Source organism: Enhydra lutris, unplaced genomic scaffold, assembly GCF_002288905.1.
Source record: "Enhydra lutris kenyoni isolate GAN:26980312 unplaced genomic scaffold, ASM228890v2 scaffoldscaffold43, whole genome shotgun sequence".
In the NCBI taxonomy this organism is placed as follows: Eukaryota; Metazoa; Chordata; class Mammalia; order Carnivora; family Mustelidae; genus Enhydra; species Enhydra lutris.
The window spans coordinates 4,628,575-4,654,351 of NW_019154127.1; the positions used below are offsets into that span (position 1 = coordinate 4,628,575).

At 39.5% G+C, this 25,777-nt stretch overlaps 1 protein-coding gene across 2 annotated transcripts in view; it reads left to right on the plus strand.

Moving 5' to 3' along the window:
- Positions 1-25,777, plus strand: part of LOC111155691 (intersectin 1) — a 212,594-nt gene that overhangs the window by 56,142 nt on the left and 130,675 nt on the right. For both annotated transcript variants that reach the window (XM_022515992.1, XM_022515993.1), the window contains exons 2-4: positions 14,627-14,686; positions 17,262-17,354; positions 18,593-18,656. In XM_022515992.1, the coding sequence (XP_022371700.1) occupies positions 14,659-14,686; positions 17,262-17,354; positions 18,593-18,656 (185 nt within the window). In that variant the 5' untranslated portion in view covers positions 14,627-14,658. The remainder of the gene's footprint in view (positions 1-14,626; positions 14,687-17,261; positions 17,355-18,592; positions 18,657-25,777) is intronic.

The following is a 25,777-nucleotide window of genomic DNA, read 5'->3' on the forward strand; positions in this document are numbered from 1 at the left end:
ATATGTCCGTTTGCCATACATGCATCTTATGTGGAGAAATGCCTATTCAGGTCCTTTGCCTGTTTTTTGGTTGTTTTTAACATACAATGGCATATTAGTCTCAGGTGTTCAATATATTAATTCAACAGTTCTGTACATTATTCATGGCTTCCCACAGTGTCGTGACCATCTGTCATCACACGATGTTATTACAGTGTTATTGACTGTGTTCCTATGCCACACTTTTCATCTTCATGACATATTTATTTTGTGACTGGAAGTTTGTGACTCTTAAATCACCTTTATCTATTACCACCACCCCCCGCCACCTTTCCTCTTGCAACCACCAATTTACTCTCTGTATTTAAGAGTTTGTTTGTTCATTTGTTTTTTAGATTCTACATACAGAGGAAGTCATACGGAATTTGTCCTTCTTTGTTTACCTATAATGTCCTCATTGTCCATCCATGTTATCACAAATGGCAGGATCTCATTCCTTTTTATGGCTGAGTAATATTTCAGAGTGTGTGTGTGTGTGTGTGTGTGTGTGTGTGTACCCCACATCTTCTTTGTCCATTCACCTGTGGATGGACATTTGGGTTCCTTCCATATCTTGGCAGTTATAATGCTGCTGTAAATACAAGGGTGTGTGTATCTTTTGAAATTGGGTCAGTACCCAGTAGTGGAATTCAGAACATTGTGAATACCAGATCATGTGGTATTTCTATTTTTAATTTTTCGTGGCACCTCCTTACAGTTTTCTGTAGTAGCTGAACCAATTTATATTCTAACCAACAGTACAGAGGGGTTTCTTTTTATCCACATTCTCACCAGCACTTGTTGTCTTTTTGATTCCAGTCCTTCTGACAGCTGTAAAGTCATATCTCATTTTTCTGATTTGCATTTCTCTGATGATTCATAATGTCAGACATCTTTTCATGTGTCTGTTGGCCATCTCAATATCTTTAGGAAACTGTGTGTTCAGGCCCTCTGTCCATTTTTTAGTCAGATTTTTTTCTGGTGTTGGTTTGTATAAGTTTTTAAATACATTTTGGGTATTAACCCCTTATTGGATATGTCATTTGCTAATATCTTTTCCCATTCAGCAGCTTGCCTGTTCCTTTTGTTGGTTTCCTTTGCTGTGCAAAAGCTTTTTATTTTTATGGACATTGGGGAGGGTATGTGCTATGGTGAGTGCTGTGAAGTGTGTAAACCTGGCGATTCACAGACCTGTACCCCTGGGGATAAAAATACATTATATGTTTATTAAATTAAAAAAAAATTAAATTAAAAAAAAAAAAGCTTTTTATTTTGGTGTAGCCCCAACAGTTTATTTCTGCTTTTGTTTCCCTTGCCTGAGGAGACACATCTAGAAAAATGTTGCTAAGGCTGACGCCACAGAGATTACAGCCTATGTTTTTTTCTAGGAGTTCTGTGGTTTCAGATGTTAACATGTAGGTCTTTAATCCCTTTTGAGTATATTTTTGGGTATGGTGTGAGAAAGTGGTCCAGTTTCATTCTTCCAGTTTTCTCAGCACCATTTATTAAGGAGACTGTCTTTTCCCCAGTCTTGCCTCCTTTGTTGTAGATTAATTGACCATATAAGCATGAGGTTATTTCTGGGCTCTCTATTTTGTTCTGTTGATCTATGTGTCTGTTTTTTTTTTTTTTTGTTGTCGTTGTTGGTTTTTTTGTCAGTACCATACTTTTTTGATTACTACAGCTTTGTAGTATTCTTGAAATCAGGACTTGTGATACCTTCAGTTTTCTTCTTCTTTCGTAGGATTGTTTTGGCTATTTGAGGTCTCACGGTTCCATACAAATTTTAGTATTACTTGTTGTAGTTCTGTGAAGTAAGCTATTGATATTTTGATGGGAGTTGCATTGAATCTGTAGATTGCTTAATTTTTTTAATTATTTGTGTTTCTACTATTGAGTTGTACAAGTTAATTGTAGACTTAAAAAAAAAAGATTTATTTATTAGAGAGTACGCATGTGTGTGAGTGGGGCAAGGGGCAGAGGGAGAGAGAGTCCCTAAGCAGACTCCCCACTGAGTGCAGAGCCTAAGATCCCGAGATCATGACCTGAGGTGAAATCAAGAGTCAGCTGAGCACCCAGGTGCCCCAATTATAAACTACTTTTTTTTTTTTTTTTTTTTTTTAGATTTTATATATTTATTTTAGATAGAGTGCTAGTGAGGAGGGGCAGAGGGAGAGGGAGAAAGAATCCAGAGCAGACTCCAAGCTGGTGGAGCTTGGATCCAAGATGGTGAGGGTCCATCCACGACCTTGAGACCATGACCTGAGCAACAAACCAAGAGTCACACGCTTAACTGACTGAGCTACTCAGGTGCTCCTGTAAACTTCTTAATATCAAGGATCACGCTGATAATTCCTCACCTAAGCCAACTCTCTAATTTTGGCATGATGTGTAGACCATTGTCTCTGATTCTGGGAGTAGAGCTTCATGATGTCATTTGAATGAGATGAGGATTTAGAAATGAGCTCTTTTAAGATAATCTTGAAATGCTTCAGTGAGATAAAAATTACCGACACAAATTATGGAAATTACTGTGTTGGGTCAGTATAGCTTTTATGTTGTTCATGAGTAAGACTTTGGAGAGAGGAAGTCTTTCAGAGGTATAAAGGATTATTTTCAAGTAAGATCTAAATAGGAATGATTATCTGATCATAAATGAGGAGAATATGAAAATACCAATATGCTTATGCTCAGTCATGACAGTAAAAAAAACCTTTTTTTGTTTTTTTTTTCCCCATTTTTCTTAACATTTGGAAATTTAGCTACATCGAGAGAGGATTTATACTCTGGAAATTTGAATGAAAAGGTCTTAAAATATCTAGCTAGCTGAATGCTATTACTTAGAGATGAAGGGACTGAAGTTTACATCTCTCACATCATTCTAAATTTGTGTTTTAGCTATTTTAGTTTTATTTTTATAGTTAATGGCAGTGAATGCAGTTTTAATTTTTTTTTCTGAAAAGCCTTTATAATTTGCCTCTAGGGGTATATATATTTTCTTCACACAAACCAAATGCTGATTCTGTGAGGCTTCATATCTACTGTTACGTTGTATTCAAATTTTGTTTATATACTTAAGGATATTTTGATGTTCCTTTTTTTTTTTCCCACTTAATCTGTATTAGGATATATGCAGAATTTGATCAGTGTTTACAGAGATGGATCAGATTTTAATTGGTGGCATTTTTTAGAGTACCTGGTTTTTATTCTATACTTTTAGACTTTTATCCCCACTTCAGTGAAATTGAAAATCAGAATATAGCTGTTGCATGCATTTATTATTTAGTCATAAAGGTATTTGGAAAACCCACTAACTAGTCTTTGTGTATCTAGTAAAGGGCATTCATTATTTTGTTATATATTTCTATATTATTTGTAATGTAATTTTATAAAAACTGGACATAATGAAATTAAGATGAGTATTTTCTGTTTTCTAGTAAAGCATTTTTGTTTTATTCAACATAGATTATACCCCACCCCACTCACTTCTGTAAAAAAAAAAAACAAACAGCTTTTTAAAAATAAATTTTCTTGTTATCCTTACTAAATATGTTATAAAGGATTCATAATCACAATCTTAGATATGCCACTTAATTATATTAAACATTCTTGCTCAAAAGCCTTATTGTTGGGGTGCCTGGGTGGCTCAGTGGGTTAAAGCCTCTGCCTTTCGCTCAGGTCATGGTCTCAGGGTCCTGGGATCGAGCCCCGCATCGGGCTCTCTGCTCAGCAGGGAACCTGCTTCCTCCTCTCTCTCTCTCTCTCTCTGCCTGTCTCTCTGCCTACTTGTAATTTCTATCTGTCAAATAAATGAATAAAATCTTTAAAAAAAAAAAGCCTTATTGTTCATTTGTTCTGTCTCTTCAATTAACTTTTTATTTTTTTATTACTATTATTATTTATTTATGGATTCAACAGAGAGGCAGCAAGAGAGGGAACACAATAAGGGGAAGAGGGAGAGGGAGAAGCAGGCTCCCCACCGAACAGGGAACCCAATGTGGGGCTTGATCCCAGGACCTTGGGATCATGACCTGAGCCGAAGGCAGATACTTAACAGACTGAGCCACCCAGACTCCCCTCAATTAAATTTTTAAATTGAGCTTAAAGTTGCTTTTTTGTTGTTGTTTCAATGATTAAAATACTTGTTGGGAATTTTTGGGAAAAAGTTCTTCTCTCACATGATAGTCCAGCACAGATACTCTAATTTGTATGGAACTGCTAGGATTGCAGAACTCTTGACATTTATTCAGAGGGGGTTTTTGTGCATGTGACTTGTGACTTTTTTCAACTTTATCAAGATATAATTAAACTCCACCAAACTGCATATTTTTAAAGTGTGCTATTTGATCAGTTTTGATATGTGCAAATACCTGTGAAACCCTCACCTTTCCCCAAAGTTTCCTGGTGTCTCTTTGTACTTTTGTAATCTGTCCCTTACTCTACTCCCATCTCCTGGCAAGTACTGATTGGTTGTCTGTCACTATAGATTAGTTTATGTTTTCTAGAATTTTTACAAAAATGGAGTCATATTTTATACACACAGACACACACAACCCTGGCTTTTTTTTTTTTTTTTTTTTTTTTTTTTTTTTTGCATAGCATGACATTTGGACATTCATGCATGTTAGGGCTTGTAGTACCGGTTGGTTCCTTTTTATTGCTAAGTAGTACAACAGATATGTCACTGCTCATTCATTCATCAGTTGATTAACTTTCGGGTTTCTAGTTCTGGCTCTTCAAAATAAAGCTGATATGAATGCTCATATAGACATATTTGTGTGGGCATAAATTTTCATTTCTTAGTGGCTAGATTAGTGGGATCTGTCCAACTTTTTGCTTCTTTCTTTAGAACGCTCCACACGCAGCATGGAGCCTAACACCAGGCTTGAATTCATGGTCCTGATATCAAGACTCCAGGTGAGATCAAGAGTCAGACATTTAACCAACCAAGTCACCCAGGCACCACTCTACAACTTTTTAAGAAAAGTATATTTTTCCGTGAGGTTGTAGCATCTTACATTTCTTTCAGCAGTGCATGAGAATCCTTGCTAGCCCTTGGTATGGTCAGTCTTTTCCATGTTTGCCATCCCAGCGGAAATATCATTGCAGTTTTATTTCCTTAATGGCTCATAATGTTGAGCATCTTTCCATGTGTTTATTGGCCATTTCTGTAAGTTAATTTGCAAAGTGTCTGTTCATGTCTTTTGACCATTTCCTCTCTCAGTTGTTTGACTTTTTTTTTTTTTTTTTGAAGTTAAAAAAAAAATGCTTATTTGGGAATAGCAGAATTGCAATTCAGGATAAGCAAGCTATGGTGAACCATAGGCAAATATGTCTTATTATTTTTAAGTTGTAAGAGTTCCTTGTAGGGGCACCTGGGTGGCTCAGTAGGTTAAGCCTCTGCCTTCGGCTCAGGTCATGATCTCAAGGTCCTGGGATCGAGTCCTGCATTGGACTCTCTACTCAGCGGGGAGTCTGCTCCTTCTCCCTCTCTCTCTGTCTGCCTCTCTGTCTACTTGTGATCTCTCTCTGTCAAATAAATAAATAAAATCTTAAAAGAGTTCCTTGTATACTCTGAGTATAGTTTCTTTGTCTGCTGATTATGTTGCAAATGTATTTTTCCTGCTTTATAGCTTGCCTTTTTCTCTTTTTAATGGTACTTTTGAGGAGCTAACTTTTCATTTCGATGACACCCACCCACCCCCTTTTTTTGGTAAATAAGTCACACTTATTTGAGTCCTAAGAAATTACTGTTTAGCTCAGGGTAATGAAGGTATTCTCTCATCTTTTAGAATTTTAATGTTAAACTACATGGTTTTAAATTAGTTCAAATTTAAATTTCAAAATTTGACCCGTTTTGAGTTAATTTTTGTGTGTAGTAAGGAGTTAGAATCAATGTTTTTGTTTTTCTTTTTCTTTTTTTCCACATGGGTATCCAGTTGATCCACTTCTGTTTGTTGAAAAGCCCTTTTTTCCCTCCAGTGATTTGCCTTTGCTACTTTATTAAAAATGAATTCACTAAGCATGTGTAAGTCTATTTCTGAACTCCTGTTTTCTGCTCCATTGATCTGGTATGCCTCCCTTTACACCGGTTCCAAAGGTCTTGATTACTGTTGCTTCATAGTAAATCTTGAAACCACGTAGGGTAAGTCCTCCAATTTTGTTCTTTTTAAAAACTGCTCTGGCTATTCTAGGTCCTTTGCATTTCCATGTAAATTTAATATGAGCTTATTTAGTTTCTTCTAAAAAGCCTGCTGCAGTTTTGATTAGAATAGCATTGAATATACAGATCCATTTGGAGAGAATTGCAATTTTAACAATACTGAATTTTCTAGTCCATGAACTTAGTATATCTCTCCATTTATGTAGGTCTTCCTTAATTTCTGCCCCCCCACCCCACCTCCAGTGTTTTGTAGTGTTCAGTGTAGAGGCCTTGGATGTCTTGTTTTGTTTTTTCAGTAAGCTCTATGCCCAGTGTGGGGCTTGAACGCAGGACCCTGAGATCGAGTTGCAAGCTTTACAGACTGAGCCAGCCAGGTGCCCCTGGATGTCTTTTATTAAATTTATACCTAGGACTTCTACATTTTTTGGCACTGCTGTAAATGGGATTGTCTATCTAATTTCACTGTCCAGTTATATGTTTCCAGTATATGAGTATTCAGTTGATTTTTAATATGTTATTAACCTTTTATCTTGCAATTTTGCTACATCACCTTGCAAAACCAGAATTTGGTAAATTTACTTACTATATTTAGTGGATTCCTTGGAGTTTTCTGTAAGTAGGGTGAGTTTCATTTTGTTCTTTTCCAATCTTTTAGCTATTATTTTGCTGTTTTTCTTACCTTATTTCAATGGCCAGAACCTCCAGAACAATGTTGAATAGGAGTGGTAAGAGCAGATTTTCCTGCCTTTTTCCTATCTCTCAGAGAGAATTTTTTTTTTTTTTTTTTTTTTTTAGATTTTATTTATTTACTTGACAAAGAGAGAAAGTGCACAAGTAGGGGGAGCAGCACAGGGAGAGGGAGAAGCATGTTCTCTCCTAAGCAGAGAGTCCACTGTGGGGCTCCATCCCAGGACCCTGGGATCATGACCTGAGCCAAAGGCAGACGCTTAACTGACTAAGCCACCCAGGTGCCCTAAAGGGAGAAATTCAGTCTTAATCCATTAACTAAGGTTAGTAGCTGTAGGTTTTCATAGATGCCCTATGTCTGAGGAAGTTTCCTACTAATCCTGGTTATCTGTGAGTTTTTATCATTATTGGGTTTGAGTTTTTGTCAACCCCCCCCACATTTATTGAAATGATTTTATTGGGGTTTCTTGCTTTATTATTTTGATATGGTGAATTACATTAACTGATTATCAAGTGGTAAGCAAATCTTGTATTTCCGGGATAAACCCTACTTGGTCATGTTTTACTATCCTTTTTGTATAGTATTAAGATCAAAGTTTTAGTATCTTCTGAAAGATTTTGGCATCCATATTTCTTAGGATCTTGTCTTCTAATTTTTTGGGAGGTAATATCTGTCGGTTATTAGCATTATTCTGGCTTCAAAACACGAGTTGGGCACTGATCCTCTGTTGTTTGAAAAAGTTTGCATAGCTTTTGTATTATTTTTTTTCCTTGAATGTTTGGTAGAATTCACCAGTGAAACCATCTGAGAATGCAGTTTTCTTTTTTGGGAAGGGTTCTGTAAATAAAACCAGTTCCTTGGGGCGCTTGGGTGGCTCATTGGGTTAAAGCCTCTGCCTTTGGCTCAGGTTATGATCCCAGGGTTCTGGGATAGAGCCCCGCATCAGGCTCTCTGCCGGAAAGGGAGCCCGCTTCCTCCTCTCTCTCTCTCTCTGCCTGCCTCTCTGCCTACGTGTGATCTCTGTCTGTCAAATAAATAAATAAAATCTTTAAAAAATAAAAATAAAATAAAATCAGTTCCCTTAATAAGCATAGGAATACATGGATATTCTATTTCTCCTTGAATCAATTTTGGTAAGTTTTATTTTCCAAGAAGTTTGTATATCCACATTGTCAAATTTGTTGGCATAAAGTTGTTTTTAGTATTTCTTACCATTTTAATATGTTTAGGATTAATGGTAATTCTGATCAGATTTGTGTTCTCTTTTAATCAATCTCAGAAAGGGCTTGTCTTTTTTTTTTTTTTTTTTTTAAAGTTTTTGTTTATTTTGGGGAACCTGGGTAGTTCAGATGGCTAAGCGTCTGCCTTCTGCTCAGGTCATGATCTCCAGATCCTGGGATTGAACCCCGTGGGGCTCCCTGTTCAGCAGAGAGTCTGCTTCTCTTTCTCCCTCTGCCTCTCCACCTGCTTGTCCTCTCTGTCTCTCTCTCTCTCTCTCAAATTAATAAAGAAAATCCTGAAAAAAATTTATTATTTGTTTATTTATTTATTTATGAGAGAGTGTGAGCACAAACAGGTGGGGGGGCAGAGGGAGAAGCAGACTCCCCACTGAGCAGGGAGCACAAAGTGTAGCTCCATATCAGGACCCTGAAATCATGACCTGAGCTGAAGGCAGACACTTAGCCGACTGAGCCACCCAGGCACCCAGGGCTTGTCATTTTTTTTCCCCAAGGAACCAGATTTTGGTTTCATTGCTTTTTTTTCCCCTCAGCTATTATCTTCCTCAGTATTTAGACCATTAAAATTTAATGTCATTATTGGTATGTTAGAATTAGATCTGCCATTTTTTTGTTTTGTTTGTCCTCTCTGTATATTTTTCTCTTTTCCTGCCTTTTAAAAATTATTTCAGTAATTTTTAACATTCTGTTTTCATTTATCTATTCACTTTTTCACTATACTTGTTTTTTATTTTTATTTTTCTAAGTAGTTGCTCCCGGGATTAAATATATTTACCTAACCTTCATAGTCTGCTTACAGGTTATATTATACTACTTCAAATAAAATGCAGAAGGCTTGCACCTTGTAAGTCCCTTTACTCTTATGGCACAGACCTTTATATTAAAGGTTGTCATAGGTATTATATTTATGTATATTGAAAGCCCCACTGGACAGTGTTAACAATATTTGCTTTCAACAGTCTACATATCTTAAGGAGAATTATAGGAAAAATATAATTTTATATTTTATATTTACACAGATATTTACCATTTCTGTTCTTCTTCCTTCATGCTTGATGGTCTAAGTTTCTCTCTTAAATTCCCGTTTGATTCTTTTTAAACTAGTGTTTTCTTCTCCGCTGAGATCTTGTGTATTTTCAGTCCTTTCATTTGTGTTTACCTTGACCTCCTGGAACATATGGATGATAACTGCTCTAAAAAGTCTTTATGATAATTTCAGTGTTTGTATCATCTAGGATTTGGGACCTGTTGATGATAGGTGTTCCTTTCTTTGAGAATTGGTGAGGTTTTCCTAGTTCTTCGTATGTCGAGTAATTTTGGATTACATCCTGGATACTGGGAATTTCATGTCTGGTTCTGTGTGCTGCGTTAATCCCCTACACAATGCTGGTGTTTCTTTTAGCAGGTCTTCATCCTGATTAGGTTCAAACTACAAGTTCTGTGTGCTGTCTGCACACAGAGGTTCCATTGTGAGATCAGTTTTCAAGACCTTTGCTGTGCTGCTTTTGTTTTGTCCCGCAGCTCAGGTGTGAGCCCGAGTCTTGTGGGAGTTCATTTATAGAATTACGTGATCCTTACTTACACTCTCCTGCCCGTAGAGGCCATTTTCATTAGTCCCTTTGCCCAGAAAGACTGGGTTTGTTTTTGTTTTTGTTTTTAAGATTTTATTTATTTATTTGATAGAGACAGAGACCGTGAGAGAGGGAATACAAGCAGGGGGAGTGGGAGAGGGAGAAGCAGGCTTCCTGCTGAGCAGGGAGCCTGATAGGGGCTCAAAGGGCTCAGTACTGGACCCTGGGATGATGACCTGGACCGAAGGCAGACACTTAACGACTGAGCCACCCAGGCTCCCCAACACTGGATTTCTGTCAGAGTTTTACTCATTGTTCCTCTGCCCCACTCCACGTCTGGGCCCACCCTTGGGCCAGAGCTGCTAGTGAAAAGTGAACAGAAATGGGGGGAGCTTTTGACTCTCATCTAAAATCTGTCTACTTTTCTTTCTTACAGTCCTCAGGGAATTGCTTTTTAAAGTTTTTGCCCAGTTTTTACTTTTGAGTGGGACAGAGGGCCTGTAGTGGCCATATACTATTTTAGCCAAACTAGAACTCTGGCTTTTTTACATTTAGAAATCTTGCATATGTGGTATTTTCTTTCTTTTTTTTGTTTTACAAGTTCTTTTATTTTTTCAAATTATAGTAATAACATATAATCAGTATATTCAAAGTAGGAACAAAATACCTTGAACCAAGATGTTACCACTATGATTTGTCTGTGTAGCATAGAACTGAAAAGAAGGTGGGATTGCAAGGTTTGGCCCATTTGCTTCGTCTGTGTGTTACTACTTTTGTCTGGGGTTCCCTAGGAACTGAGCAGAACCTATTTGTGAATGGCATTTGAAGCCCCTGTGGTGAAAAGTAATGTGGGGGGGACTATTCCAATATTCTTATCCTTCAAACAGCATTTAGGCTTTTGTGTTAATAAGTCTGGAAGGTACCTCATCTTCATACCTCCGTGGCTTAGTTTCTATGAGGTCCACTCCTTACCAATATCCAGCTGAGACCAGTGACAATTAAGGAACAGGAGAGGAAAGGGAGAGAAGGGCGTTAGTTCACAAGTGTGGGGCGTAGGCTGGGTTACCGTGCACCCCCTGGTCACTAATGGATGTCAGATGAAGGGGAAGCAGAGAGGGAGGTTAGAAGAGTCAGAAGACAAATTTTGTCTAACGTTGCTCGTAATAGGTGAACGCTTTTGCGGAAGAGGTTCACAGAGGGTGGGGAATTATTTCCTGAATTCTAGGAAGAATGGTGAACCGCAAATACTCTTAAATGCTTTGCAAGGAGCTGCTGATGATTAGTGTGCTTTGGACCATAGGAGTTGTTCTGCTTTGCCAGACTGTGTGACTCTCTCAGAATAGCTGTAAAACATTTAAAGTGAGGTATATAATTACTATATCTACAGAAAAGTGACCATAGTCTATGCTTTCCTAGTTACGGTTTAGTATTGATGATGCTAATTTCTTAACCCGAATTGAGGAATATTTGATCTTTCTCTGTGGAATGGTTTCAGTAAAAGGAATTATTTGTTCTTTGAAGGTTAGTTCAAACACACCCTTAAAATTATTTTTTCTTGGGGCCTTTTAACTGTTAAATCTTTACATTTACATGTATTTCTTGATCTGTTAAATGTATTATACCTTTTTAAAAGATCATTGGGGAAATTCATAGTAAGATAGAAATACATCTATTTTTCTCTCCATTCTAAGCTTTGCACAGTGGCAGTATTGTAGCCAATGAGGTTTATCCGAGGCGTGATTATTGCTATTTTCTCTCAATTCTCTGTTGTTTAGAATTATGCAGAACACTTCCCTAAGCAAAAATTCTGAAGAAAATATGAGCAAATTGGATGTGGTTATGTAGTAAAAGAATGACAGGCGTATCTGAGTTGGGTTTATTACATAAATTTTAGGATAATTTGTATTAGGAACTATGTCACTATAGTCTGCTACTTAAAAATGAAATACATGACCATCTTACTAAATAGTCAAAGCCTCTGAACAAATTTAGCAGCCATTTCTAATGCAAATTTCAAGTCAAATAAGAATAATAGGAAACTGCCTAAATGTCTTAAAAGGTATTTACCAAAACACAACAGCAAACATAATTATTCAGAACCTATTTCATTGGTTATGAAATGCCAAAACCATCAGCATGACAGGGAAAATATAAGTTCCTGCAGTCCCAGCTATTAAATAGCTTAGCTTTATTGGTTTGGGCACATAATGTAAGCTTAAATTCTTCATTCCCAGGGAATGTAGATCTAGAAAACCGGAAAGACTCATCTGAGAGACTTAGCCCCAATAAGAAAGTGTAGTAAAGTGGCTGGGTACCAAGAAGATCGATAAATTAATTTCTTTTTTTATTTAGCAGTAAATAGCATAGGAGGAAAGTAGAACAGAACAGAATGTTTTCTTATGTTTTATTTGCCTTGCTATGGTTTGTTTTTTTTTAAGATTTTATTTATTTATTTGACAGAGAGAGATCACAAGTAGGCAGAGAGGCAGGCAGAGAGAGAGAGCGAGGGAAGCAGGCTCCCTGCTGAGCAGAGAGCCCCATGCAAGGGCTTGATCCCAGGACCCTGGGATAATGACCTGAGCTGAAGGCAGCGGCTTAACCCACTGAACCACCCAGGTGCCCCTTGCCTTACTATGGTTTTAAAAATGAGAGCTTACTGCGTTTGTAAATTCAGCAAAAAACAGGTGTGATCTGTCTGTGTAAAGAGCATTATGAAGATTAAGTGAGATGAAACACATTAAAATTTTCTGGAAAATTATTGGGGCACTTCGGTGGTGCAGTCATTTGAGCATGTGACTCTCGATTTTGGCTCAGGTCATGATCTCAGGGTTCTGGGATGGAGCCCCGCATTGGACTCTCTGCTCAGCAGGGAGCCTGCTTCCCCCTCTCTGCATGCCTCTCTGCCTACCTGTAATCTCTCTGTCAAATAAATAAAATCTTTAAATAAAAAAAGAATTTTCTGGAACCAAAGAGTGAATAGAATGGTAACTGAGTTCGGAGAAAAGTGCAACTTAGTGCCTACAGAGGGCTGATGAAGATGGAGGACAAGTCAGCTGACCCCTGTCCTGTCAAGACGACAGGCTTCAGAGTGTTTGGTGGCTGCCAAAGACAGAGGTCGGTTCTGCAGCTGAAATGGAATTCTTTAAAAATCTGTATCTAGGGGCACCTGGGTGGCTCAGTGGGTTAAAGCCTCTGCCTTCAGCCCAGGTCGTGATTCCAGGGTACTGGGATCTAGCCCCGCATTGGGCTCTCTGCTCAGTGGGCGGCCTGCTTCCCCCCTCTCTATTCCTGCCTTTCTGCCTACTTGTGATCTCTCTCTGTCAAATAAATAAATAAAATCTTAAAAAAAAAAAATCTGTATCCAGATCTTTGGGAATGTCTTTGCCTGCATCCCCAGCAGAGAGGTGACTTCTTTAGTCCCGTTTTTCGTAGACCCACAGAGGCTGCTGACCAGAAGGGTGACGCTTGGGGCTGAAGATAAAGGGTGTACGTGCTAGCGTACGAATGGAAGTGTAGGCCACTTCATGTCTTCCTTTCTTTTCTGCCGCCGCCGCCGCCCTCCGCCCCGCCAAAGCCAGCACCCTCCCTGTACCCTTCTGTGTGGCAAACTGAACGGCTCCAGCGAAGAAACCTGTGCATACTGCCGTTTGGAGGTGTCCCAGTGAAATGTGGCTGGGCATGTCTGACCATCGCCCCATCTGTTCACAGACCTGGCACCCAGGCTCGCTTTTTTAGTGCCTTACTCTTAAATATGAGGGAGCAGCCAGGGATCACCAGAGAGAGGAGGAAAGCCTCAAAAGTGAGAGACCCAAAACAAACAATCAGCCAACAAACAAAAAAGGAGACAAGTGTAAGAACCAAGACAATGAAAGAGCAACATACTCCCTTCCCGCCCCCTTCCCAGGTTAATAAAAAACTCAGGAGAGTAAAAGATGTGTCATTAAAAGAAAGGACAGAGTAGTAGGACAGAAGAGTTGAGAACAAGGAAGAGCTCTTGGAAGTTTAAAAATAAAATAGTTGGGGGAAAAATCCATGGACAGGTTGGAATGTAAAATTGAAGAGTATTAGGGCAGGGGACTGTCATTTTAAAAAATCTAAATGTGTCTAAATTGTTTCGTGTATGAATATTTAGTACTCATTTTTAACTGTAGGCATCTGCCATGTTGTTAAGCATAAGGATGGTACTCATTGTGGATTATTTTTGTTGGGGAAGATGCTGGGGTTGGTTCCACATCGGCTCTTCTTGAACAAATAATGCCTGGTGGGGATTTTGGAGCCTTGGGCTTGTGTCTGGTATTCTGGATGGGTGTTAGTGCAGTAGATGTTGTTTATAGCCTTTCGCAAAATTGGCAGTGTTTCTTGGGGGTAGAATGCAGGCTCTGGGGTTTGCTGGCCCTGCTCAAATCCAGCTCTGTCGCCAAATGTGTGGTATTGCTCGAATCACTTCACCTCTCTGATTCTCATTTTCTTGCTCTGTAATAAGGGCATGGAAATAACCCGTGCGTCTCACCTGTGTCATAGGGCTGTGACGATGAAGGGATAAGAGCTATAAAGCACCTAGGAGTGTGCAGCATGTAGTACGTGCTCATTTAAAGAAGCCAGTGTTGAGACCACCAAGCAGATGGGCGGGTTGTGTAGATGGGGAGAAAGAGCGTGTATCTGAAGAGTAACAACCCACCCACCGGTAGTGATGAAACAGGCTGTCCTGAGCCTCTTGTTTCAGGAGAGTCTCGCATCTGCCTTCCCCAGGGCCCCTCCTTGGATCTGGCGCTAAGAAGCTGCAAAGGGTGAATGAATGAACCCCTTGGTCGTGACTCTGATGTGCAGTGCTGTCCCCCAGCGCTGGCACTGCTGCCAGTTCCGATCATTAAAGCCAGCGTGTTAGTGTGTTTATAAGTATATAGGAAATGAAGTTTTCAGAAACTTAAATGTTGTATTTCAATTACAGGCGTCGACTAGCAAGGTAAAAGTGACAGAACCATGGCTCAGTTTCCAACACCTTTTGGAGGTAAGTTTTCAAACATTTCTCTCTTTTAATGTATTCGAGACCTTTTTCTTTTTTCTTCCCTTTTTTATTTTTTAAAGGAGGCTCCATGCCCATTGACCCTGAGATCAAGAGTCACATGCTCTATCGGCTGAGCTAGCCAGGCGCCCTGAGACCCTATTTTTTGTTTTTTAAGATTTTATTTGTTGAGGGGCACCCGGGTGGCTCAGTGACTTAAAGCCTCTGCCTTCGGCTCAGGTCATGATCTCAGGGTCCTGGGATCAAGCCACCCGTCGGGCTCTCTGCTCTGCGGGGAGCCTGCTTTCCTTCCTCTCTCTCTCTGCCTGCCTCTCTGCCTACTTGTGATCTCTGTCTGTCAAATAAATAAAATATTTTTTAAAAATTTTATTTATTTATTTGAGAGAGGGATAGCAAGAGAGAGTGGAGCAGGAGGGAGGGGCAGAGAGAAGCAGACTCCCCACAGAGCAGGACTCAGGACTCTGTCCCTGCACCTCAGGGTCACCACCTGAGAGCCCAAGGCAGATGCTAACCCACTGAGCCAGCCAGGTGCCCCTCTGAACCCTATTTTTAATATTGTTTCTTCTGGATTCCTCAGAAGCAACTCCCGAGCATCATCTCCTATCATCCACAAATATTTTAGCTTGTGTTTCTGAATGATGTGAACGCTTTCAAAAACATAACTATGATACCATTGTCACACCTATAAAATTCATGATAATTCGTTAATATCCTCATCTATCAAGGCAGTGTTAGAATTTCCCTGACAGTCTTCAGACCTTTTTTTGTTATGGTTTGTTGGTTCCCATCAGGGTCCAGACCTTGCTCTCAGTTCACGGGCCCCCTCTGCCTTTCACTGTTTTCTCTTCACAATTGTGTTCATCGAAGTAACTGGATCATTTATTCTGTACTTTTCCCAAAACCCGAACTGGAAGCAGGACATTTTTGTTTGTTTTACTTTATCTGCTTAAAACATATGAATCTGCCTAAAATAGAGGGTTTTTTTTTGTTTTTGTTTTTGTTTTTTTAGGTTATATTCCCAATATTATGATGAAAGTGTTAAATATTGGTTTTGCTTACTGGCCCAGTTTTTATTTTGTTTTGTTTAAAGAGAGGTTGCCGTTATTATGGCTTCCTTTTGGCAAATGTCTGACCAGTCACAAGGAGAGTGAGGCATGAATCACCACCGCTCTGATCACATCTGTTGAGGTCCCTGCGGATTTCCAGTACAGAACCCTCTAAACTCTTTTTTTGTCCCTCTTCTTAGTTATGGGGCAGGTTTGTGTTTTGTTGTGTTTTTGCTTTTGCTTCAGTTTATCGTTCCAGGGACGATTTCAACAAGGCAGGAGGAGTTGCAGGATTACAAGGCCTCTGAGTGAAGGGATCATATCTGTTTCAGTCACTACAGTGTCTCTGATGCCTGACACAGTGCCTGGCACATAGGAAGTGGCCAGTAATTATGTTTCCAGCGACTGACTGGATCCCACCCTTCCTGTCACTGTCCCACCAGACAACATAGAGAGGGGAGGTGTGACGTTAATACATTTTGCTTTTGTGCCAGTCAACATTCATATTTTGTATGAACATACATATTGCCTGTTCTCACCTTTTGGGAGCATCTGAACTTTTGACGGTCTTCCATCTATGTAAGCTAAAATTATTTTGAAGACACTGAGGAGACCTAGGACGAAAGTGAGGAGGATCTCAGAAGTGAAGGGGCATCTGGTCAGTCTTAGAGCTGAAACTGAAGGAGAACCCAAATCCCGTTCTCTTCAGTTTGCCTTTGTGTTTTTCCAGGATACCCGTTTTCAAATGCGTCTTTATTGAGGTATAGTTTACATAGCCATGAAATTCACCCATTTTAACTGTACAATGCAGTGACTTTTCGTAACTTTACAGAGTTGTGTAATCATCACTACAATCCAGTATTTCAATATTTTTGTCACTCCAAAAAGATTTTCATGGAACCATTTGTGATATAAATTATGAAACTTCGCTTTGTGCGTAACGTTCTCGTGACATTTAAAACACCTGAAAATATAGTTTTCAATTGGTTTGTTGCTTGAGTTTATGTAAATAAATGACTGTTAACTTATGTCTTATACAGTCCTACTTGCTATAAGATTATAGGACAAGATTTAAAAAAAAAAAAAAGAATTTGTCCCAGTATCTTTCTTATTTTGGCCTGTTTTAATTTTCTAACTTGTATGCATAACTTCCAAGGATAAAGAGATGTTAATTAATGAGATTATTATTATTACTATTTTTAAAGATTTTATTTATTTGACAGACAGCGATCACATGTAGGCAGAGAGGCAGGCAGAGAGAGAGAGGAAGGGAAGCAGACTCCCTGCTGAGCAGAGAGCAGAGAGCCTGATGTGGGGCTCGATCCCAGGACTCTGGGATCATGACCTGAGCCAAAAGCAGAGGCTTTAACCCACCTAGCCACCCAGGCACCCCAATTAACGAGATTATTGATAACATAATGGGAAAGAATCTGGAAGTACGAGGGAAATAGTGCATGTGAGCACTTTGGTATTCTTTTTGCATTGAATAATTTGTCTTTTTTTTTGGGTTCCAGGCAGCCTGGATATTTGGGCCATAACTGTAGAGGAAAGAGCGAAGCATGATCAACAGTTCCATAGTTTAAAGCCAATATCTGGATTTATTACTGGTAATTGGAATCCATATTTTTACATTTTTATTTATCATTAGTGCTTCTATCTGTGGAAAATCTATTATGCAAAGCTAAGGTGGGCACACATGACCCAGGGGACATCTGCCTTTGTCTTGGGGCTGTATTTTTTCAGTTGCTTTTTCTCTACTGCATTCAAACCTGTTTGCACCCCTTTGTGGATGTCAAGCCACTTGTTTTGAGCGTATCACTGATGGGAATTGGTAAAGGTCAGTGAACCACATTCTCTTAAATAGTAAAGCAGTGTAAAATGCTTGTTTAATTTTGGTCTTGAACTGGTTTGGGAAATGTAAATAAATGAACAGATTCTGAATATTTAAAAACAACAACAACAGAATTCTCTTAGTGCTGTATCCCTAAAGTTCCTTTTGTACTTTGCTCTTCCTTCCTTCCTTTCTTTCTTTCTTTCTTTTTTTTTTTTTTCCTAAATATTTACTTATTTCTTTATTCACGTGCTCATGAGGGAGGGAGGGGGGAGGAGGAGAGAGTGGGACGAGCAGACTCTGTGCGGAGCAGGGAGCCTGACGTCGGGGCTGATCCCAGGACCCTGAGGTCATGACCCCAGCTGAAACCAAGAGTCGGTTGCTGAACTGACTGAGCCCCCCAGGTGCCCCTGCTTTTCCTCTTATCTTTTCTGTTTGGTTATTCTTTCAGAGATAGCTTTAGGAAAAATGGGATCTAGATTTCCTGGGGACTTGTTTGTGTGTGTGTGTGTGTGTGTGTGTGTGTGTGTGTGTGTCACAGTTCTCTTTAAACTATTAATTCTTAATTGTTGATGTGACTCTTATAATCATTTTTACTTTTTCCCCATAAATGTACCAGAAGCACCAACCTTTTGACATGTAGATAATAGGAGTCACAGGGAACTTAAAAAATGAGAAGAGTGGGTCATGGGTTTCTTGAGGATTCCTGTAGATGGGCTTTGTTGTATGTGTAGCTGTCCCATCTTACTTAATAGCCGATTAAAGTGGACAGTCTATGCCTACACTTATTAGGCCCTTTTTTTGAGATGAATTTTTAAAGTTTTAAGTTCTAAAGCCAGTGAACTCGTCAATCAGATGGATTCAATCTGCTCTTGCTTATAGACTTACCATTTGGCTTTTAGCATATATTTAAGTCAGTATTTGCAGAATTACTAGCCTCCTATTCTTGCAATTTTCCTGTAAGAAGATATCTATCAGCTGTTTTTTCTGAAACTTTTTCTATTTAATTTACAGGTGATCAAGCTAGAAACTTTTTTTTTCAGTCTGGGTTACCTCAACCTGTTTTAGCACAGATATGGTAAGTTGGAACGTCACAGAAGCAGAAGGAGGTAAAATAAAATATTCCAGTAATATGGCTTCTTTAGATCTCAAAAGAAACGTAAATCTCTAGTCTGACATACTCTACAACTTCTTACCAGAGAATACTTCTGAAAAGTATCTTTTCCTATGGAACATTAAAAGAATAAAAGGAAAAGTGATGACATTTGTAGGATAGCGCTGTCAAAAAACTGAATTTCCAGTGGAGAAATTTATATTTTGATATTTTCTCATGAATTTGTTCTAGCTTTATCCCCATTGTCCATACTCATCTGAATGTCCCACATTTCTTGCTCTAGAGTGCAATGGTTCTCTATCTTTTATGACCACAAGGTGAGGAAAATATTTGAGGGCCAGTAGTGAAACAGCCTTAACTTGTATTTATGACAATGTTGTACAAGGTCAGTGCATAATAAATACTGTTGAATTCCTTGATTAACTATCACCAATTAGCATTCAGTCCTTTGAAGGTACAGGACAGAAAGGGACAATAAAAAAGAGAGGCAAATATTTTGGATTTTAGGGTTATGACTTTGGTCATGCCATGCTGAGGTCTGTTGCAAGAAGTCCCGTTTTCCTCGCACCGTGCAGTCCTCGCAGTTAATACTTCATTTCCAGGCTTTATTGGTGTTGTGGGGGTGGCTCGCTATGTAGTAGAAAGACTTTTGTAGTCACTCACCTGTGTTTGAATCCCAGCTGCTCGACATTCTGTCTTCATCATTTGAGCATGTATTCATCCTCTCTGACCTCTGTTTTTTAATCTAGAAAATGGGCAGATATATTTTCCTAACAAGATTGTTGAAAAAGTCAGTATATAAAGGACTGTATAAAAAACTGTAGTAAGGGACATAGTGTGGGGCCCAGCATGTAATAGACCCTCAAAAGAAAGCAAAATGGTACCGTTGTCATCATCAGGGACTGGGGAGTCCCCATAACTAAATTGTCCAATTTATTATATTTATTTATATAATAAATATATATAACATATATTATATATAACATATATAATATATAATTATTATATAATTAAATTATAATTGCCTATCCCCTGAAATGATCAACCTTTCATTTTTTTTTTTTTTTTTAAGATTTTATTTATTCATTTGACAGAGAGATAGATCACAGGTAGGCAGAGAGGCAGGGAGAGAGGGGGGGAAGCAGGCTCCCCACTGAGCAGAGAGCCTGATGCGGGGCTCCATCCCAGGACCCTGAAATCATGACCTGAGCTGAAGGCAGAGGCTTAACCCACTGAGTCACCCGGGTGCCCCATGATCGACCTTTCTTAACAGTATAATGGAAATTAATAAAGATTGACTAGTCCCTTGTGGCCTTCAAGCAGAGTCTGCAGAATGTGGTCCAAGCTTGATTACCAGTATCATCAGTATGAAAATCATTTACTGTGTTCTGAAGAGCAAAACTCTCATGGGAAATATAGATATATTTGTATACAGATAAATTTGAATCGAAACTAAATGATACCAGACTCCTGTGCTTTTTTGGGTGTCTGCTTTATGTTCCTTTTCCTGGTTGTCAGCATATTGGCTGCCAGACCGTCTCTTCCAGTTAGCTGCTTCCGTGATGCCCTTCTAGCTCTTACTTCTGATCCACTTTGAGCTGGGAAAGGCACATAACCGAGGTTTTTGGAATTGCTTTTAAAATAAAGGGGTGGGATGGTTGGGGGGCAGGGGAGCGAGAACTCATGCTCATGTGAGTATAGGGGCACTGACCTGGCAGTTAAGTGCCCGAGTTAAATTCGAGAGACACGTGACATCTGTGTTCACTGTAAGAAGCTTTCTTTTGCTTTGCGTTCTGTATATGATTGTATTTCCCACTAGCAGTCAAGGTCACTCACTAGCACCTTCCTTTCTCAGGCATTACGTCTTCCCTTGAATTCTGCTTTATGTCATATTCCCAGTTTATGAATATTCATTCGAGAAGCAGTTTTATGATGCATATCTGCTTCTGGAAAATCTCGCTTTAACATTTATTCACTCAGCAGTGGAAAAATACTTATTGAATGTCTTCTGTGGGACAGTGACTATTGTAGGTGCTGGGGATGCAGCAGTGAACAGAACAGACAAAATCCGTGCTTCATAGAAATTACAGTCTGGTGAAAGGGTATAGTTAAGAGCAGTATAAAAATTGTCACATGATAATAAGTGTAATGGAAAAATAAAGTATCATCTAGTACATTTCACTTTTTTTTCCTCTAAAAAAAATTTTTTTTTTGAGATTTTATTCATTTATTTGACAGAGAGATCACAAGTAGGCAGAGAAGCACTCAGAGAGAGGAGGAAGCAGGCTCCCTGCTGAGCAGAGAGCCCGATGTGGGGCAATATCCCAGGACCCTGAGATCACGACCTGAGCCAAAGGCAGAGGCTTTAACCCACTGAGCCACGCAGGCGCCCCCAGAGTTAGGCTTTTTTTTTTGTTTGTTTGTTTTTTTTAAAGATTTTATTTATTTATTTGACAGAGAGAGATCACAAGTAGACAGAGAAGCAGGCAGAGAGAGAGAGGGAAGCAGGCTCCCTGCTGATCAGAGACCCCGATGCGGGGCTCAATCCCAGGACCCTGAGATCATGACCTGAGCCGAAGGCAGCGGCTTAACCCACTGAGCCACCCAGGAGCCCCAGAGTTAGGCTTTTAAATGTATAAATAATAACAGCTGATCCAGTGAAATAGTTTTCACTCCCTGTCTCTGTGCTCATCTTGTGTTCTCTTACGGTTTTTCTGGTGGGGTCCCAGGGAAGGCCAGTGACCCTTTTGGTAGGAGAGTTGGGTTAGAGTCTGAAGGTTTGGGCAGTCTCTTTGTCAGTCATGTGGGGAAGAAGAAAGTACTGGATTGAGAGTTAGGGACTGTAATCGTCTCTATCTCTCTGGGCATTATTTTCCTCGGTGGGAATCCATGAGTGATAACATGTGTTTCACACATGGACAGTTTTTGTTCCAGGTAGATGCTGTATTCCAGGTAGCTGGTTTGGGACATTGATCTGTCTCTCCCTTTTTTTAAGTGGGCTCCTATGCAGGGCTTGAAGTCATGACCCTGAGATCAAGACCCGAGTAGAGATCAGGTGTTGGAAGCTTAACCGGGCTACGCCACCCAGGCTCCCCTAGTTTGAGAACTTTTAAACTGTAACCTACTGATTCTTTGGGACTGCTTATCTTTCCAGTCTGTTTTCTAGTTAATAACACAGGAAAACCTGAATTTCCAGAGGATGGAGTCAAGTCAGTGGGTGTAATGCCAAAGCGTAACAGTGACCAAAGATGGTATAACTTCCTAGAAATTGTCTTACTAATAAGGAACTGAAAGGAAACTGGCAAATATCCTGTATCCTTTTGGCAACTTCGGATACTTAACGTTGTTCCAACCTTGGCCTGATGTGCAGAGGGAAGAGAAGAAAGCGGAGGGGGGTGGACAGGAGCCTTGTGGGTCCAGGAAATAAAAAGAGGCTGAATGAAGAAGGCTTTGGCATCAGAGGCAGTGGGGGCCACAGAAATGGAGATTAGAGGCTACTAAGGAGAGAAATGAGGGGAAGGGAGGCCCACTGGGGCATGGGCCCTGAGACAGAAGGCTGGATCCAGAGACATAAAGGCATATACGAGAACAGCTTGGTGATCTGTTCAAGGGTGGGGTATGGGTGAGGGCCACCAGCTGTATAACATCTAGTTTCTTAGGACACTTCTGTGCATATGGCAGAAGAACCTTCAGCCCTCAACGAGATCAATTTGCCAAATTCATCCCCCTCCCCAAAAAGGCATCCTGGACTCTTGTTCCCCACGCCTCCATCCCTCATCCCCTCCATCCTCAGTGCATGGCATCAGGCATCTGTCCAGCTGCTGGGAGCCACGCTTGGTTCCTCTCTTTTCCTCACCGTATGCCTTCAGCCCATCAACACATCTTTTGGTTCCATTTACAGACTTTCTGCCCATTCTGCCCATTTCTTTCTGTCTCCATTGCTACTGTCCACTGGAGTCTTTCTCACACTTCCCCCTTTAGATTTCTTTCTCTGTACAGTGCCCAGACTCTCTTTGGAAAAAGTAAACCCATTATAAGCTCCCCGTTGAGAAGAAAACCCAAAGTCCTATCTAGGCTCCAAGTCCCAACCCGAGCTGACCCTCGTCTATTTTCCTCTTCTCTTATTTTGTACCTCTCTCTTCCTCAATTTCTGTATCCCAGTTTCACTGACCTTCTCTCTGTTGAAATGCACCAGGTTCCTCCTTGCCTCTGGGGCATCGCACTGGGTATTTCCTCCTCCTGTAATCTGTAATGCAGCTTGCTGGCTGATTACCCTTCTGGTTTCAGAGAAGTACTTCCTGACCACTCATGCAGAGTAGTTCCCTCTGCCCACCTGCTCCTTTTTTATTTGCTTTAGGGATCTCCTTTTTTGTGAATTGTGGACTTAATTCTATTTCTGAGTACGGCACACATTAACAAGGTTCCAAAAGCCAACACTGTACCAAAATGGGAGCGCAGAGAGAAGTGTCACTCCCCATGCCAGCACTTTGTCCTGTGCCCTGAATTAGTTTCTTATCATCCTTCTGGAAAAAACAGCAGCTTCATAATACCGTAATAATATTTTAATTATTTCCTCTTCCTTCTTATTTTAAAGGTTACCGCCTTTAAATGTTCTTTTGTTCCTCACTTTTCTTACTTTACACATTCTGGAAATCACTGGTGTCATTCCCTAGAGATGCCTTTCTCTGTTTTTTTTTTTCTACAGTTACATAGTATTCATTGTAGAAGATAACACCTTAGTATATCCAACCAGTATCGTGTGTGTGTGTGTGTGTGTGTGTGTGTGTGTGTGTGTGTGTGTTACAGTTACTTCTAATTATGTACCAATGAATGAACTAAAGCATAAATATTTTTATACTGTTGGTGTATCTTAAGAGTAAATTCCTATGAGTGCATTTGCTAGGTCCAAGAGTAAAGGCCTGGGTAGTTCTGTAGATGTTGCCAGATTTCCCTTCATTTGGAATTTGAGCACTTTTTCCTACCTCCAATGCATGAGAGGGATACGTGGTTTGTTTTTCCCTTAAGGTATCAGCATACCTGTGGTCCCCTTCTCATCTCAGCCCTGCCTGTTGCTGTGTATGTGTGCTATGTATTTAAGATTAGCTCGTTTTTAAGAGTCATAAACAGCTATTGTTTGACCTAAGCTTGTTTTTTGCATACGTATTTTTTCTGCTTTGGAAGTTTTGTGAATTTAATTTTCGGATTCCTAGGCTTTTAGTTCATCTTTCAGGGGGATTATTAGAAATGAGTATATGTAGATGGAAGATGAAAGTGGATGGCAGAGCTGAGGTGTTTTTTTTGGCAGAGAAACCTCCAGAAATAGAATTTCAGGTCTTCCGGAGTTCCAGCTTTTTTACTGGGGGAAGGGGGTGGGGGAAAATGCTGAGCTTTGTAGAAATAACTACTGTGTTTGCATAAAGCCCTTTGAGTTATCACTACCGGTGAGTCCCAACACTTACATTCTGTTAGTTGAGGAGAAAAAGGTTTTAAGAAAAAAATCACACAAGATTCTCAAAAAAAATTGTGGGATTTTGGTGGGTGGCTTAAAGTCAAGCACCAGGAACTTGAGAGTTACATGTCTCCTCTCCTCTCCCACTGAGGTATTCAGTGGAAGGCTTTTAGAAACATGACATTCTTCTAATTCAACTCTTAGGGTACTGGTTTCTTCTCCTCCAACTAGTCGTTATCCCACATTGGATATTTGTTTCTCTTTAGAAAAATGTGTTTGGGGGCTGCGATGTTGGGGATAGGGAGTGAGAATCTCTCTGCTTGATTTTTTTTTTTTAAGCGTGCATGTTGATGTTGATTGTTGGCAAGTTTTTCTTTTCTCTGAGAACCATCTAATATAGCTGAGTATCTTTTTAGAAAAACTTAACAAAAGAAGGAAGGTTGATCCTCTCATTTTACTTATTTAACTTCCTTTATAAAACCTGAAAGATAGTTAAAAAATAAGACAGCCAGAGACAGTCTCAATTATGAATATAGATGCAAAAATCAAAACAAAATGTTAGCAAATAGAATTTCACAATATATTTAAAATTATGACCAACTTGAGTTTATGCCATGAGTGCAAGTTTGGTGCAGAATTAAGGCATTCTTTCAGTATTATAGCAACAGATAAAAGGAAGTGTGATCTGATCAGCAGATGCTGAGTAGCCATTTGATGTTAAAAAAATAATACACACACACACACACACACACACACCCCATACCTAATATGTAGAAAGGAAACTTTTTAAATATGTCAGGTTACTTTCTAAAGATCGTTACCAAAATTTACTCTAAACAGTGAAACACTACAGCCCTTTCACTGAAACCCAGAACTTAGCAGGATGCTCACACATTCAATGATGTCTTACACTCAGTAAGACCAACCCAAAAAAAAGGAAGTGTATAAATATTGGAAACGAAAGTTAACTCTTTTTTGCTAGTTATGCAATAGTATAGTTAGCTATAACCTAAGCGATTGTAGGTTAAAAAAATAATATTTATAGAAGTTTGGTAAGATAGCTGATTATAGCATAAATGATTATTGAAGGCAAAATTTTTCTGTGTTGGAAGTAAGCACCGAAATACAGAAACGGGCAAGTGTTCCATTTAAAATAGTGATGGGATGGTAAAACTCCTAAGAACACATTTAATAAGAAAAGTAACTGGGGCGTCTAGGTGGCTCAGTCAGTTATAAGCGTTTGACTCTTGGTTTCGGATCAGTTCATGATCTCAGGGTTGTGGGATCGAGCCCTGCATGGGACTCTGGGCTCAGTGTAGAGCCTGCTTGAGATTCTCTCTCTCCTGTCTCTGCCCCTTCCCCTGTTTGCATTCTCTCTCTCAATCAATCAATAAATCAATCAATAAAATCTTTTAAAAAATTACAAAAAGTAATTGCTTACATAAAAAAGTGATCTATCCTTTTTATTTTATTTTTTAAAAGATTTTTGAATTTAATTTTATTTATTTATTTGACAGAGAGAGAGAAATCACAAGTAGGCAGAGCAGCAGGCAGAGAGAGGGGAAAGCAGGCTCCCTGCTGAGCAGAGAGCTGGATACATCCCAGGACCCTGAGATCATGACGTGAACCGAAGGCA